Source organism: Mchenga conophoros, linkage group LG8 (assembly GCF_057382185.1).
Source record: "Mchenga conophoros isolate Kocher_MC1m ecotype Shallow Benthic linkage group LG8, M_conophoros_male_GT1.1, whole genome shotgun sequence".
NCBI lineage: Eukaryota > Metazoa > Chordata > Actinopteri > Cichliformes > Cichlidae > Mchenga > Mchenga conophoros.
Genome location: NC_140533.1, coordinates 23,802,954 through 23,820,675, shown reverse-complemented (window position 1 = coordinate 23,820,675; position 17,722 = coordinate 23,802,954). Strand labels below are relative to the sequence as shown.

Genomic DNA, 17,722 nt, shown 5'->3' with positions numbered 1-17,722 from the left:
CAAACCGTAGGGGCTAGAGCGGTCATTCTTACACCGTTTTGTTCAGAAGAGATGGGGGAATCTTCCAGTGTTTACAATTTATCATTAAAATATGAATTATTAAAGATATTTGACTTGTAATGCACCATAACTGAGTAGAGCGAAGCAAAAACTGCCTTGACTTGCCCTCAAACAACGCTTTCTAACTCGAAATCTATTTGGAGTATCGATATCATTCTTTCACCGTAAGAGACAGCAGGCTTTGGTGAACAATCATGGAAATTTTCAGGTCTCTGTGGAAATCCAACAAAAAGTTATGACGAGAGAAAAAAGTGGTTCATTTCCACAGTTTGAAATCTGAAGAAATCTGAGCGAAGGACGAATTTCCTACCCTCAAACAAGTCCAACTCATTTCAGAACGGTAATAGGTGAGAAAGAAATTCTTGAATTGTGAGCGTCAGGGGTGTCTGAAGATATTCGGGGACAAGCCTCATGTCTTAAAGTCGCTTCGTTAAGGAGATATGACGATTCGAATATGCCTCTCATTACAGAAATCCAGCCGTGATTTTGAACAAACTCTCCATTGACTTTATATGGAGAGTTTTCCGACATTGTGTTGGTCTGAGGAGATTTGCGAAAGTTCTATGAATCCCACAACAATGATAGTGACATTTTCTGAAAGCCAGCAAAAATACCTACGTTTTGATGTATAATTTGTGGAAGTTGAGTGAAAATTGAGCAAGTAGCAAACAGTTGTTCGGACATGAAGAGAAGACTGCAAAAGCTTCAGTGGCACACTGGAAGCCAAGAGCATAGCAACCATAACAACGCATGTATTTTGTGAAAAATCACAATTTTGCAACTCAAAACTTTAAGAGGCATAAAAGTAAAACAGTAAAAGATTTCAAAAAGCTGAATCATACCTGAATAGCCCAATAATTTATGAACATTTTAAAGTTTGAATGGTTGTTCTAGGTGAAAATATGAGGAAGTAGTTAAGTTTCAAAAACAAGCAAATTTTAGCAGAATTGCAGAAGTTTCCCATTCATTTCAATGGGACAAATTAAAGGAAAAAAGTGGAATATTTTAAAAAGTATAATAGTTAAAAATAGCAAAAATCATAGCAAGAAAGAGCAAAAATAGCAGAATAGTTTAAAATTTGAACGGTGAAAATCGGCTGAAAATTGTGGAAGTAGTTAAGTGCCAAAAAGTGTACGGAAGCAACTGGAATAATAATAATAATAAAGTATAAAGAATAAAGAGAAACAGGAACTCAATAGTGTGGATGCTTAAAGCATCCACACAACTAGAAAAATTTGCATTTCCTGCGAAAATGCAGTGTGGATGCTTAAAGCTGAAGCTGTATGCAAAAAGTAGCTGAAAAAGCTGAAAAGTTGCAGAAATTGTAAAAACTTTGCAGAAGCAAAAGAAGTTTGCTAAAATGGAATAACTTAGCAGAACTGCAATATCTTAGAGGAAACATAATACTTGGCAGAAATACAATAGCATAGCAGAATTTAGCAGAAATATTGTAACTTACCAGAAACATGATAACTTCTCAAAAATACAAGAATTTAGGAGAAATAGTATAAGATAACAGAAAGAATATATTTAGCCAAAAATACTTAAACATTACAGAAACACTATGATTTAGAAAAATAGTACAACAGAGCAGAAATATTGTGATTTACCAGAGACACTGTGATGAACTATGAATATTGTAATTTTAAATTAAGACTATGTTTTAGCACAAATATTATAATTTGGCAGAAATACTATAATTTAGCAGAAATACTATATTAAGCACAAATCCTATAAAAAGCAGAAATGGTATGATTAAGCATAAATACTACATTTAGTAGAAATACTTTGTTTTCGCACAAATCCCATAAAAAGCAGAAATACTGTACTATGATTTAGTAGAAAGACTATAATTAATCAGAAATACTAAATTTAGCAGAAATACTATATTAAACACAAATCCTATGAAAAGCAGAAATAGTATGATTAAGCATAAATACTACATTTAGCAGAAATACTATATTAAGCACAAATCTTATAAAAAGCAGAAATACTATATTAAGCACAAATCCTATAAAAGCAGAAATAGTATATTAAGCACAAATCTTATAAAAAGCAGAAATACTATATTAAGCACAAATCCTATAAAAGCAGAAATAGTATATTAAGCACAAATCTTATAAAATAGCAGAAATAGTGTGATTTAGCACAATAGTAATAAGTTAAACAGAAAAATTGGAAAAGCAAAATGGACAGCTGAAAAAATGCTGAACATGCTGAGGTTCCCTCAAATATACTTGTTAAATGACAAAAATCAGCAAAAAAATTTATGACTGCCACACAATTACAAATATGTACACATGAGGAAACACACATGCACAGAGAGACCCACACACAAGATCCAATTCAGTCAACCAGTCTAAATATATTGAATTTGAATCTTACAATGGGATCATCCCATTAAAAGGCTTTCTCTCTCTCTCTCTCTCTCTCTGTCACACACACACACAAACACAAACACACACACACACACACACACACACACACACACACACACACACACACACAGGGAGAGAGAAGTAAGTTTCTAGGTCAGCCTGGGAGCTGGTGAATTTGAATCCACCAATCAGAGAGGCTGTGCACTTTTCCCCACCAAAACAGGTGCATCTGTTTACACACGCAGCAGCACAGAGAGACACAGGATTTTTGCAGTCTATTTCTCATAGTGACGACTCCCCTCAAACAAATGACCGTAATTTCCTAACCGTAGGGGCTAGAACGGTCATTCTTACACCGTTTTGTTCAGAAGAGATGGGGGAATCTTCAAGTGTTGACAATTTAATATTAAAATATGAATTTTTAGAGATATATGACATGGATGACTTGTTGACTTAGAAGCCACGAATTCCCCAATATGCAAATTTGAATGCCTGAGACCACATATGTGATTGGCTGGCTGGGAAGCCGTGCAGGCCCTGATTTGTGGATTTGAATTCCTCAGCCCTCAGATATGATTGGCTGGCTTAGAAGCCACGAAGGCCCCAATATGCAAATTTGAATGCCTCAGGACACTTATTTGATTGGCTGGGAAACTGTGCAGGCCCTGATTTGAAAATTTGAATGTCTCAGTCCTCACAGAGGATTGGCTGCCTGGGGACCTGGCAGAAATATATAGAAATACTATTATTAAGCATAAATACTACATTTAGTAGAAATACTATGTTTTAGCACAAATACTATAAAAAGAAGAAAAACTATAATTTAGCAGAAATACTATATTAAGCACAAATCCTATAAAAAGCAGAAATACTATAATTTAGCAGAAATACTATGTTAGGCACAAATCCTATAAAAAGCAAAAATACTATAATTTAGCAGAAATACTATATTAGGCATAAATCCTATGAAAAGCAGAAATAGTATGATTTAGCAGAAATACTGTATTTAGCACAAGTACCGAAAAGTACCAGAAATACTATGATTTAGCAGAATAGTAATAACTTATTGAAACACAAATGCACAGAGGGACACACAAACACAGGCTCTAATCCAGTCAACCAGTCTAACTATGTTCAATTTAAATCCTACAATGACATGCTGCCAAATAAGGGCAGGGTCCTCTCTCTCCCACTAAACACACACACACACACACACACACACACACACACACACACACACACACACACAGGGAGAGAGGACTAAGTTTCTAGGTCAGCCTGGGAGCTGCTGAATTTGAATCCACCAATCAGAGAGGCTGTTTACGTTTTCCCGCCAAAACAGGTGCATCTTTTTACACACGCAGCACAGAGACATAGACCTGCTTCTTTCAGTTTATTTCACATAGTGAGGATTCCCCTCAAACAAATGACCATAATTTCCTAACCATAGGGGCTAGAGCGGTCATTCTTACACCGTTTTGTTCAGAAGAGATGGGGGAATCTTCAAGTGTTGACAATTTATCATTAAAATATGAATTTTTAGAGATATATGACATGGATGACTTGTTGACTTAGAAGCCACGAATTCCCCAATATGCAAATTTGAATACCTGGAGCCCACATACATGATTGGCTGGCTGGGAAGCTGTGCAGGCCCTGATTTGTGGATTTGAATTCCTCAGCCCTCAGATATGATTGGCTGGCTTAGAAGCCATGAAGGCCCCAATATGTAAATTTCAATGCCTCAGGACACATATATGATTGGCTGGGAAACCGTGCAGGCCCTGATTTGAAAATTTGAATGTCTAAGTCCTCACAGAGGATTGGCTGCCTGGGGACCTGGCAGAAATATATAGAAATATATAGAAATACTATGATTAAGCATAAATACTACATTTAGTAGAAATACTATGTTTTAGCACAAATACTATAAAAAGCAGAAATACTATAATTTAGCAGAAATACTATATTAAGCACAAATCCTATAAAAAGCAGAAATACTATATTAGGCACAAATCCTATAAAAAGCAGAAATACTATATTAGGCACAAATAGTATAAAAAGCAGAAATACTATAATTTAGCAGAAATACTGTATTTAACACAAGTACCGAAAAGTACCAGAAATACTATGATTTAGAAGAATAGTAATAACTTACAAAATTACAAATATGGAGGCATATTGAAACACAAATGCACAGGGGGCAGACACAGAGGGAGAGAGCTGCCGAATTTAAATCCACCAATCAGAGTGGCTGTTTACGTTTTCCCGCCAAAAAAGGTGCATCTTTTTACACACGCAGCACAGAGAGGCACAGGATTATTGCAGTCTATTTCTCATAGTGACGACTCCCCTCAAACAAATGACCACAATTTCCTAACCGTAGGGGCTAGAGCGGTCATTCTTACACCGTTTTGTTCAGAAGAGATGGGGGAATCTTCCAGTGTTTACAATTTATCATTAAAATATGAATTATTAAAGATATTTGACTTCTAATGCACCATAACTGAGCAGAGCGAAGCAAAAACTGCCTTGACTTGCCCTCAAACAACGCTTTGTAACTTGAAATCTGTTTGGAGTATCGATATCATTCTTTCACCGTAAGAGACAGCAGGCTTTGGTGAACAGTCATGGAAATTTTCAGGTCTCTGTGGAAATCCAAAAAAAAGTTATGACGAGAGAAAAAAGTGGTTCATTTCCAGGGTTTGAAATCTGAAGAAATCTGAGCGAAGGACAAATTTCCTACCCTCAAACAAGTCCAACTCATTTCAGAACGGTAATAGGTGAGAAAGAAATTCTTGAATTGTGAGCGTCAGGGGTGTCTGAAGATATGCCGGGACAAGCCTCATGTCTTAACTTTGCTTCGTTAAGGAGATATGACGATTCGAATATGCCTCTCATTATAGAAATCCAGCGGTGATTTTGAACAAGCTCTCCATTCACTTTATATGGAGAGTTTTCTGACATTGTGTTGGTCTGAGGAGATTTGCGAAAATTCTATAAATCCCACAACAATGATAGTGACATGTTCTGAAAGCCAGCAAAAATACCTACGTTTTGATGTATAATTTGTGGAAGTTGAGTGAAAAATGAGCAAGTAGCAAGAAGTTGTTCGGACATGAAGAGAAGACTGCAAAAGCTTCAGTGTCACACTGGAAGCCAAGAGCATAGCAACCATAACAACGCATGTATTTTGTGAAAAATCACAATTTTGCAACTGAAAACTTTAAGAGGCATAAAAGTAAAACGGTAAAAGATTTGAAAAAGCTGAATCATACATGAATAGCCCAATAATTTGTGAACATTTTAAAGTTTGAATGGTTTTTCTAGGCGAAAGTATGAGGAAGTAGTTAAGTTTCAAAAACAAGCAAAATTTAGCAGAATTGCAGAAGTTTGCAGAAGTTTCCCATTCATTTCAATGGGACAAATTAAAGGAAAAAAGCTTAATATTTTAAAAAGTATAATAGCAGAAAATACCAAAAGTCATAGCACACATTAGCAGAAATAGCAGAATAGTTTAAAATTTGAACGGTGAAAATAGCACAAAAATTGTGGAAGTAGTTAGCGGACGAAAAACGAGCAACTTGAAGAATAACTAGAAAAATTTGCATTTCCTGCGAAAATGCAGTGTGGATGCTTAAAGCTGAAGCTGTCTGCAAAAAGTAGCTGAAAAAGCTGAAAAGTTGCAGAAATTGTAAAAACTTTGCAGAAGCAAAAGAACTTTGCTAAAATGTAATAACTTAGCAGAACTGCAATCACTTAGAGGAAACTGTAAAGCTGAAGCTGTCTGCTGAAAATAGTTGAAAATAGCTGAAGAAGCTGAAGAAATCAAAGTCAGTGTTTAAAAAGTTGCTGAAATTTTAATAACTTTGCAGAACAATATCAAGTTAAGAAAAATGTAATAACTTAGCAGAAATGCAATAATTTAGAATAACACAACTTAACATAACATAACAAACAAAAGTAGTGTAACCTAGCAGAAATAATATAATTTAGTAGAAAATTAAAAACTTGGCAGAAATATTACAACTTATCAGAACTGCTAGAAATTTGCAGAAATGTAATAATTAGGCAAAACTGTCAACAGATAACAGCTGAAAATGCTGAAGTAACCTCAAAGTTACTTGTTTAACTGTGAAAAATTACCAAAAACATTAGAAAAGGAAGAAAACGTGCCGGCAGATAAACTAATGTGGAACAAAACCAAGGTAAAATTGCGAGTTTGCACAGCTGGTGAAATCTAAAAATGGCAAAAAAACATAACAAAGGCAAGACCCACACAAACAACATTTAGGTAATAAATGCACAAGATGCTGCGGTCAGAGATTAAAACACCCAAAAATAATGTTATTGAAATGCCAAAAAGTGGCAGAAAGTTTAGAAAGTAGAAAACCAGTAGTAGAAAAGTAGAACATTCAAATATTTTTAGAAACATATGATACAAAATATTTACTCAGTTGTTTCCAATGATTACAATAATGGCATAAAGAAATAAAAATACCATTTGGGACAAACAGAAAAATATTAATAGAAAATGCAAATCAAATTGATCTAAAATCTATACAAACAATTGAAGCATCTGTTGGAATTGTGAACATATCCTTGTTTGCCATGTTTATGTTTATGGCCCTAAGATGCGCAGACACATGATAGGCTATTAACTGCAAAAATATACACATATATAGCAAGTGAGAGACAAAAATATATCCTCTGATTTGCTGGAGTTTTGTGTAAATACCATTTGGCAAGGATAAACAACATGTTCCTATGCCACATTAAAATTTTCACAAGCTTAATTTTTTCAATTAGTTTACAGTTTCCTGATTTGATGATAAATATGGTACCAATCTACAAAATACTGTCAAAATGAAGTCCACATTGTGATATATTTGAGGTGTGGAGAGTCACACAGCTGAACAATCGATTTGCATATTTAAAGAAACAAGGATCAAATAAAGAACATCGTTGTGGAATAAATTACAGTGAAAAATAATCACTGCTTTGCGTTAGAGAGTGACTTATGATGAGGTATTAATTGGCTTAACTTTACCTCTAACAGCTTTTCACATAGTGCTGTGACCAGGGTGAAATCCATCATAAAGTAACTGTAAACAGTAGAACCATTAGCATGAATGTTATGGTTCTACTCTGATCAAAACTCAAGTCAGCTGTTTGACCTGATATAAAATGATAAAGAGGAACACATATAAATGACCTTTATGAACTTTTCAAAATGACTTTATATGTCTGACCCATTATCTATATATATTACAGCAGCGGTCCCCAACCCCCGGGCCTCGGACCGGTACCGGTCCGTGAGTCGTTTGGTACCGGGCCGCGAGAGATGAGGCTCAGGTGTGAAATGTATAGTTTTCAGGGTTTTTATCGGTTTTCAGCGTTATTTTGTTATCGTTTTTATCGTTAACTCGGTTTTCCTGGGTCTTTTCACGTGTGTTATGAATAAATTTTCTTTTTTTCAGTACCGGTACTAGTTTTATTTTGTTATATTTATCCGCGACACCTTAAAGGCCGGTCCATGAAAATATTGTCGGGCATAAACCGGTCCGTGGCGCAAAAAAGGTTGGGGACTGCTGTATTAGAGCAGATGTGGAAAACCACTGTTAGACCTACTCTATACTAATGTAGTTACTGACACCCCATACTAAGGCAGGATTCATACAAACCCACATTATTTATTCTCTTAAACACTTTCTTTTTTCACATTTTGAGATTGTGTAATTTCTAAAAAGAATACATGTAATGGTTCAATAGATATAGTTATTTAAATGTCCATAATAATCACATGATCATTTTTGTACATCCTACAATCCAGGATTTAGAGCTGTGTGTCTGTATGAATTCAGCTTGCTATACTTATAGACTTAGATATATTAATCCACTATTTACCCAAACAAGTTACATTGTTTGGGTAAATAGATTGGGTTTGTTCTACAAAATAATTATTCAACAATAAAAAAAAAACACAAAAAAAATCTGCACATTAATCCAGAGTTCAGTTTCATATGTCTGATATTGTTAGTTAAATCTGATGACACAAACACAGTCAATAATTCATTGCTAGTGTGACATGTGGTCCTTTTTGCCTTTGACCAATGATATGCTGGGTACTTGGACCAGTTTAGTATTTGCTGTCACAGAGGAATGTTAACCAGAAATCCAGAAGACAAAACTTAAAAAAAATATGTTAATTGCAAACATGTTTTTGCTTAGTAAAAGGATTGAAATTACATGGAAACTGTCACCTTAAAGCCTCATTGTAAATATCATCACAAACAGATGTTTTCCACACAGTTAACAAAGCTCCACCACATCCGATCAGTGCACATAAATCTAAAAGAAAACAAAAACAAATAAAAAAAATAAAATTAACACAAGGGAAGACTTTTGACTTAATAACTACGCTTAAAATAAGTGTTACCTTTGAATATTTGTGGGAAAAATCTGATGCTACCCCAAGAATACAAAGCCACACTGGAAACGATGACAGGCTTGCAGCCCTCTGTCTTCCTGGAGTCAGGTGCCTGATCAGTAGCAGTGAGTTGACAGAAGTCGGTGTCTGTAAGAGTGGCCAAACACTGATACTCTGTCCACTTGAGTAGAGTCTAAGAAGCTGGAATGCAGGCACACTGGACGAGCTTGTTCTAAAAAATACAGAAAAAGGAACATTTTATTTGTGTTAAGGCCTAAAAACTACAAATAAGTTATGCAATGAACAATGTTGAAATACCTTATAGGTGCTGCAGGCCACATAACCAGAATCCAGAGCAATCTCACACTCACATGATGGTGAGGAAAGACATGAGCTCTGCAATGAGGTTTGAATGTCTCAGTTGGGACACTGAAGAACTCAGAAGACAGCAATACCTGCACAGAGAGACAGAGTAGAAAAAGCATAGATTTGTAATCCATAATGTGAATTAAAACTCAAAAAGTGTCAACAAGTATAATCATTTGAGTGTGGAATTATTTATGCACTAAACAGGATTTTAATTAATTAATTGAATTAAAAACACTGACATTTTTTATCAAAGATAAAGAATGATACCTCTCTCTGCTCTGAGGATCACTGAGCATCTCTGACAGGAAATACAGTTTCCTCAGTAGGAGTCATCATTCATGGTCTCAGAGGTGTGTAGTGTGGCAGCATCATGATGGTCTCCAGATCAGGCAGGAGGTCAGGTGATGGGTGTGTCATCTTCTCCATTGAAGACACACTGGTATGGCAGTTCATAAAACAGCAGTCTCTGTGTGGCATGTAGTTATCTGTGCAGTCCAGCACTGATGGATCAGGTTTGGCTCAGCAGTTCATGAAGATGGTGTTAAGATGTTGTTGTTTCAGCTGAGGATGGTGAAGTTTGAAGGTTTCCCCACAAAGGAAACAGGACTGTGTGTGCCCTGTCTGAAAAAAATACATCTACAAAACATAAAGTGCTTTTAACACCACCCACCCCCCCTCCCCACCCACCCATCTCAGCCCCCAAGTGTCTATATAATGCTGGTATGGGGTGTCAGTTACTAAATCTAATTAGTGCGTCAGAAAGCGGGGGCTACACCTAAAGCCCCCGCTTTCTGATGTCTTTGTTTATTAGCAGCTTTTTCCAGCTGCTCAGAGAATTCTGACTTGGCCTTTATCCACCCAAACCCAAACCCACCCGGATAAAGGCCAAGTCAGAAAATTGATGCAGAAACTTTCCATGTACTTCTAAATTAGTTTTTATACAAATTCTGTAAGCTGTGAAAATGTTTTTCTCTACATAATGTATAATTATAGACATCTCTGGTAGCCTAAAGATAGTTTAAAACTTTTAACATTTTTTACCTGTAAAACATGATAAGCAAAACCTCATTCATCCCAAAAACATTTGATTCTACAAAATTTACTATAATCAAGAAAATATAATTGTCTGTATTTATTCATGTGACCCATAATAAATACCTGCATTTATCTGTGATTTATTTATTTACTATTTCATATTTGAAAGCATCTTGGAGGGGAAGATCTCGTTTGTTGAGATACATACGTCAGAGTAAAAAAAGTATCAAAAAAGGAGATGACAATTAACATCCATGAAAAAATGTATAAGTAGATTTAGTCATTTAAAACATGAGAATAAAAAATAAATTATGTCCGTTTAATGCAGTATATTTCAGATCTGAGGTGCATGATAACAGAAAGCAGATCTCCCGGCTCTGCATGAAGTACAGCCATGATTTGGTGACATGATTAATAACATTGCAATAAGAAAGGGTCTTCTTACAGACAGAGTAGGGAAGACAATTTTTTCCAATGAAAAATATTTTTCATACTCTACAATCAGTAAACTCTGTAACAAACATGATCTGTAATTGTTTCAAAACTCACCAGACGACTTCATGATTGGCTCGAGGACAGGACACAAAACACAGGGTTGTGGTAACTGTAGTATGATCTCAGAACACCGGAATGGAGACATTGATCTGGCTGAGAAATAAAAATGAGGTCAAGCAGGGTGTTCTTGTCTGTAGTGGCAGAAGTGATCAGCTGTGAATACCCTCTCGACTGAAACTGCTCCAGAATCTGTTTTCTTCCACTCTGCAACTGGTTCTCATTAAAATCTCCACACACAATGATTGGGTGACAGTCCATTATTTCAAGGGAATCTAAAAGACTTACTAGGTTTTGCATGAATGGTGTCAAACTGTAGTCAGGGGGTCTGTACACAACAGCAATGAGTGCAGGGAATGGAGCCTGAACCTTCAACACTAAAAACTCAAGATCAGTGACATTATGCAGATACTGTTTTACCTGAACCTGAAAATGATTCCTCAAATACACAACAACTCCCCCACCACTTCTGCTGGCCATGTGAGGAAAGTTTGTGTAGGACACATGTCTGTTGCGTTTGAACATGGTGTAGCCGTCCAAATGAAGACTGTCTGCAACAAAGGAGCCTTGGAGGTGAGACTCTGTGAGACACAAAACATCTGCTAAACACATTTCATGATGACTCTTGATGTCACTGATGTGAGATGGCAAACCCTCTGTATTGTGATGGATCAGTGTAAGAGTGTCAAGTCTGCTGGCTGTTTCTCTGACCTGAAGAAGAGGCATCATTTCCTCAACACTGGCTTGTCTCATGGTTTGGAGCGCTGCAGTTACCTCGGGATTGGAGTAAATCTTTTTCTCATCCAAGTCCTGCAAATAGAGTCCACTGAGAGACGTCACCCTGCTGAGAGCAACATAAGCCATACCTGGTTCAAAAATGTTCTTCATTGAAACTACAGCTGTCTGTGTTGTAAGACCCTGAGTTTTGTGAATTGTGCAGGCAAATGCTAGCTTTACAGGAAACTGTCTGCGTACCGCTCCTTTAAACTTCAGACTCTCCTCTGCTCTCTCAATGTAAACCAGATCATCAGATGCTGCATTAGCACTGCGGTTGTGTCTCATAGGCTGCCGGTTGTCCATTCTGAGCCCCAGTTTGATTATGTGTCCATCATTTTCAGATCTCACCACCTTTACCAGTATACCAAAAGCACCGTTGACTAAACCGTTTAGTGTGTCCAAGTTTCTGGTCAGCATGACTCGAGCTCCTTCAGCAACATTCAGAGTGTCAGGTAAATCATTTCTCCCACCTGTAAATGGTTTGTCTCTTCGTTCCATTCTGCCTGTACGTTTATCCTTCTGGAAATCGTCTGCAGTGATGATTATGATGTTTGAATGAAGCTTCTTCAGGGTATCTGTGTTATGGGATTCCACATTCTTGTTGGTGGCATAAATGTGTAAGACCTCAGTTGGACATTCTTCTGGTGCAGTCACAGCCTGTGACAACAAATCTCTGTCGCACTGAGAAAGCTCTTCTGTCTTTTCTTTCACTCTAATCCTGTTCAGCATCTCTGCAAAGGCCACATCATCTTTCTGACGCATGATCTCGGTTAGAGTGATCATCTGAAAATGTTCCTGCCATAGGTCAATCTGTTCTGGATCGTAAACGCAGAGAGGTTTAGACTGTCGCACTGGTGGCAGCTGGTAAAAATCTCCAACAGCTAAAACTGACATTCCACCAAAAGGTCTCTGAGTGCCTTTGATTTGTTTCAGTCTTGCATCCACATAAGCAAAAAGGGGTTTTGAAACCATTGAAATCTCATCAATAACAATAATTTCTGCATTCATCAGCTCAGATCTGACTTCATCCAGTTGGTTACCAAGTCCTTGAATGGGTGGTTTCAGACTCCTGGGTAGTTTCAGTAGAGAATGTAATGTAGAGCCATTGATAGAAAAAGCTGCTGTCCCGGTAAATGAAGTAAGTAAAACAGTTGGATTTGATATGTCAGCTTCTTCTGCATTATCAGGCAGTCTGCTCAGGATCTTTGATGCTTCAGAGTGAATACATTTAATCAGATGTGACTTTCCAGTTCCTGCACCACCGTTGATATAGAAGAAAAATGGATCTGGGTTCAAACCACAAACTCGCTGAATACACCAGTCTCTTATGGCATAGAACACGCAGGCCTGCTTCTGGTTCAGATTCTGATACATTACACGTACCACGGCTGGATCTACTGCAGGTTGTTCTCTGATGGCTCTGATCTTTGTTACAGCATCAGACTGACGACTGTAGTCAGGGACATTCTCCTGTTCGTTCTCATCATCAGAATGTCTCTCAGGAAGATTCTCATCACATTGCAGCCTCACAACTTCAGATTCAGGAGCAAGATTACACCATTCATCGATCACAACATCCCTATTTTGTTCAAACTCTTCCAGTGCACTCTCAATATCCTCAGAGTTCTTCTCATACTTGTCTTTATTTCTTTTCACAATCCGTTTCACAGACTCACTGTGGTCTGAACATGGAAGTCGCACAAAACCTGAGTTGTAGAAGGACTGATAGGTTTGGAACCCTTGTGGTTTCAGTTCCTGCTCTGATCTGTGTGGAAGGTAAAGTCTCAACAGTCGACCATAATATTGCTCAGGATCTTTTTCCTGTGAACAGTGGTAATACCTGATTATAGCTGGTTTATCATTCTTTCGCCTTTGTACAAATCCAAGCTGGTTTAGAAGAGGAAGCACATCTTTTCCTTCATTTGGACCACTCACCAACCTGCACAAGGCAGCAAAATCAGCCAGTGACATTTCCTCATATTCTGGGGTCTCAGGTCTGCATTTGTATTTATCACTCAAACTTGTCATCCAAATATTACAGCTGTCATGTGTTGTGCTTTCCAGGAAGCTCATGGGCCGACTCATTTTTACTGGGTTATCATCTGTTGGTACAAATACAACACTGCGGGAACATTTTTTCATTTTTAGGCCACAGACTCGAGTCACACACTCCTGTGCGCTGATCTCTCTCTTTTTTGAGTAAGCCTGCATCACAGCTCTCATTTCATCACATTCATTGACGGTGTTCTTATCAGAGTTATCGATAACTGTCTTCAGGTATTCAGAGAGGCCAGATTCTTTCTTTGTTATATATTTACAGAGGTATTCTACACATGAATAGGCATTCAAAATGAATGAGACATCTAAATTAGAGTTCCAGGCTTCAAGCAGGTCTGGGTTGTAATTGTTGATCCAACAGTCCTTTGGGTCACGTTTCAGAATCAGAGCTGTTTTCTTGTTTATGTTCTGGAGGCATTGTTCATACTCATTCATTGTCAAGTTGCATCGTGACAGAATCTGCTCTATGGTGAGGGAAGCAGCTTCAGGTTCCTTCAGCAGGTTCAACAAAGGTCTGAGTTTGGATTTTGCAGCTTCAGTGTCTGAATCCTCATCCTGTCTCACAATCATTGTTCTTGTGGATGGTGGTTTTGGAAACCCAAATCTACAACCAGAGTTCACACTCTTAAAGCATGTCTTTGTGTGGTTCTTGCTGTGCTTTTGTAGTTCAGTGACTTTTTTGTGCAGTTCAGGTTGCTTTTCTGGATCAGGGAGTTGAGCTGAGATGTATCTGTCCACAAAGTCACAGACAGTTTGGTCGTCATCCACATCTGCTTCTACCTTTTCTCGAATCCACAGCAACATGTGTATATGCGGACTACCTCTGTGCTGGAACTCAACTCTGTAAAAGTAATCAATGATCTCACCAAGGGGCTGTGCAGGAGAAAAAAGCAAATCTCTGAACAAAGCCTCAACACGCTTATCAAACATCCGCATGGTGGTTACTGGATTTGATCTTAGAATTTCACACTTTTCTGACCAGTCCAGGGCTTCAAAATCAACCTCTTCACCTTGCTGTCTCTTTATTGCTTGAATCACTTCAGGCCATCTCATCTCAGCAGCAGAAAAAGTGACAAAGAACTGAGGTGTTCCTATTTGACGAATCATACTGAATAAATCTTTGGTAGTTTTCTGCCAGTAAGCTGGAGTTCCTCTGAGTGGCTGCATAAATCTGATTGCATCTTTATTTCTTACCAGCTTCTCTACTTCTGTCTTACTTTGTAACATTCCTGATGTGATTTTGCGTCCATCTTTGGTCATAGTTTTACCTTTCCTTAGCTGTATTGTCATGCTGGAATTAGCCAAGTGTATTTCAGTGACAAACTGTGAGAAAAACAGGTAATTTGTGTCTTTAGCAAATCTTGCATCAATGTTAAAAAGCCTTGACTTGAAGTAAGCACTTGGTGTGAGTTTAAGAAGTCTCTTTTCATCCAGTGTATTCTGACCGGTAGGAAACTGCACAGGAAATGCCATGGCTTCCAAATGAGGAGTTCTGAAGAAGCTGACAGGATTGTTTCTTTCTGCAGGAGCCACACAATACGTGTTATCAGTGAAACAGAGAATCTCTTCTGAAATGTCAACAGGCTGCAGACAGCTTTCTAGAGCAAAACCTCCATTGTTCAAATCACTTTCTGGTTCATCTGGATTTTGTTCCTCTGGTTGTTCATCACAGGATTGCATATTAATATCTTGGTCACTTTGAGACTCACTTTCACACAAAAGGGCATCTTTTTCATAGTTGTCAATTTCCATTAAATCTGCTTCATCATAATCATCACTTCCCATGCTGGCTTCATCACTGCTGTCATCATCAGGTAACGTTGGATCACAAAGCAATGCATCATCTCTGATAACAATATCTGTGTACTGTGGGTGAATCTGTTTGAGTTTACGCAGGGCTTCGATCAGTTTAGACCAGGTGACAGTCTGGAACAGCTGATGGCCTTTGTAGCACAGTCGTCTTTTCAGCTTTATCCTCATGATCTGGGAATGGTTTCTTAACCGAGGCAAACAGTCAACTGTTTGTTGGACTTCAGATGGTACACACACCACATTACCACGTATGAGTCTTTGTCTGCCCTTTGGAAGTGGAATAATCTTAGCAAAAGGTATGCATTTGGCAATCAGATGTCTCTCCAGAATGTTGAGATCACACAGTTCAGCTGGAATATCCTGCAGTTCTAAACCGTTGACAGCAGCAAGCCTTGGCATGCGTCCACTTTTGAGGGAACTGTGACATGTGTGACAGATATACTCCTTTTTTCTTTCAACAGGAAAGCTGCAGTGATCATTACATGCTTCATCACACACATGAACAAATTTACCAGTTAGACACTGCTGAGCTACAGTCTGGTGTTTTGAGTAATTTTCTCTTTTGCAGATTTTCACCTGATTAGGAAAAGAAGCTTTTAGACAAACAGTACAAACATAAGATGGTGCTGATTTAATGTTTGATCTGAAACGAGATATGGCCTCATTCATCAAACTGTTCTCTGGATAACACTGTAAACTTTCAGCTGGTCGATGCATCTGACAATATTTTCTTCTTATTTTCATTGCACATCTCATATTATGCATCTTTCTAAAAGAAAAACTGTTCCAATATTTTACTCTCATTCGTTCTCTCATATTATCCTTGTGTTGCTGCTGAAATTGTCTCTCTTCTCCATAACGTTTAGTGATGTAACATTTTTTTTTCTGTCTAAATTCTACACTTTCTTTATATAGGTTAGAAACATATGACCTCATGTAAGCTTTATGTTTCTCTCTGAATTCAGCACAAGTTCTGTATGTTCTTGTTATTCGTTCCTTCTGCTTTTCTCTGAATGAAGAATCTTCTTTATACATCCTTATGACACGTTCTCTTTTTCTCTCTCTAATTTTAGCACTTTCTCTATAGATCCTTCTCATTTGCGCCTTCTGTTTTTCCTTAAAATCAACTCTTTCCTTATAGATCTTTCTCAAATGTTCCCTCTGTTTCTGTCTATATATAGGATTTAGCTTATATAGATTACTTTTGTACACAGTCTTCTTTTGTCTGTGATCAGGATCCTTTCTTTTTGGTAGTTTTTGTTGGGCCAATGATCTTCTCCTCATTTTTTTCCTTTCCTGTTTACTATATTTCAGCAGTTTATGTGAAAGTTCCTGTGTTGTCTTTGTTGAACAGGAGGCAGCGGTTGGATCCTTCTGAGGAACAGAATCTGATGTTACCTGAGGTTCTCTCACAGAAGATGCAGAGGTTTCTATTTCTAAATAATCAGAATTGTTCAGCTCAGCAGCTGGCTCATTTGAATAATCCATTCTGGATGACATCACTTCAGTAGCTAAAGTGTCGGCCACAGTTTTATGTGTCTGCTCAGTGGACTTTGGGGTTTCAAATTCAGGTTCATTTAAAGCTGGTGCTGGAACAGTTGTAGCTGTTTGTCTGTTTTCATCAGCATTTCTTTGGTCAGCAACGTTTTCACTGTGGAACTCAACAGGCTGTAGCTCATAAGCGCAGGTTGGTGCGATGCTAAACATTCTGTACAAACGTTTGATCCTGTCAATCATGTCGTTAAGACGTGTGAACTTCAACATAACTGCAGTTCCACCACTTACACTTAGTGACAATGGCATTCCTGTAGACCTACGTGGGTGAGGGTCAAAGTATGCGTATTCACCTGAAGTCAGCCTGCAAACTGCGATGACTGTTCCTCCCATGACTAGCAAAGCATAGCGAAACTCTGAAGCCAAACGCTGTAGTCCCTGTTCAAGGCTCGGAAGATGATCTGTACCGTCAAATGTGCCATAATGAGCAAACTGAGACATGTCGACTTGATACTCGTGTCTGCGGCTGATGATCACAGTGGGAAGTTCATCACAGGCTAGAAACACGCTGTTCACAAACCTCTTTCTGGCATCTGAGTACACGGCATGGCCTTTGTCCAACACACGGTTAAGATCTGCTCTGGTAATGAATTCATCCTCGTGTAAGAATGACAGGAAAACCAAACTGTTCGCCATGCATTGCTGATTCCGGTACTTTCCATACTTAGCATTGGCCTGGCTTCGAGACGCACAGATG

The 17,722-nt window shown here is 37.9% G+C and overlaps 1 protein-coding gene across 10 annotated transcripts in view; it reads right to left on the bottom strand.

The window, feature by feature from the left end:
• sdk2b (sidekick cell adhesion molecule 2b) overlaps nucleotides 1–17,722 on the bottom strand; it is a 325,205-nt gene that overhangs the window by 59,606 nt on the left and 247,877 nt on the right. The window contains exons 1-4 of one of the 10 annotated variants that reach the window (XR_014893657.1): nucleotides 11,800–17,308; nucleotides 10,822–11,634; nucleotides 9,505–9,873; nucleotides 9,201–9,323 (exon numbers count right to left, since the gene is read on the bottom strand). The exons of 5 other annotated variants lie outside the window; for them this stretch is intronic. Coding sequence is in view for 2 of the 5 variants with exons in the window: in XM_085285117.1 (XP_085141243.1) it covers nucleotides 11,265–11,375; nucleotides 11,536–17,274 (5,850 nt within the window). In the remaining 3 variants the exon portion in view is untranslated. Of the gene's footprint in view, nucleotides 1–8,701; nucleotides 9,101–9,186; nucleotides 9,324–9,504; nucleotides 9,874–10,821; nucleotides 17,309–17,722 lie in introns of those variants that run through there. 4 more of the 10 variants (XM_085285116.1, XR_014893655.1, XR_014893656.1 and 1 more) reach the window with 4 other exon arrangements.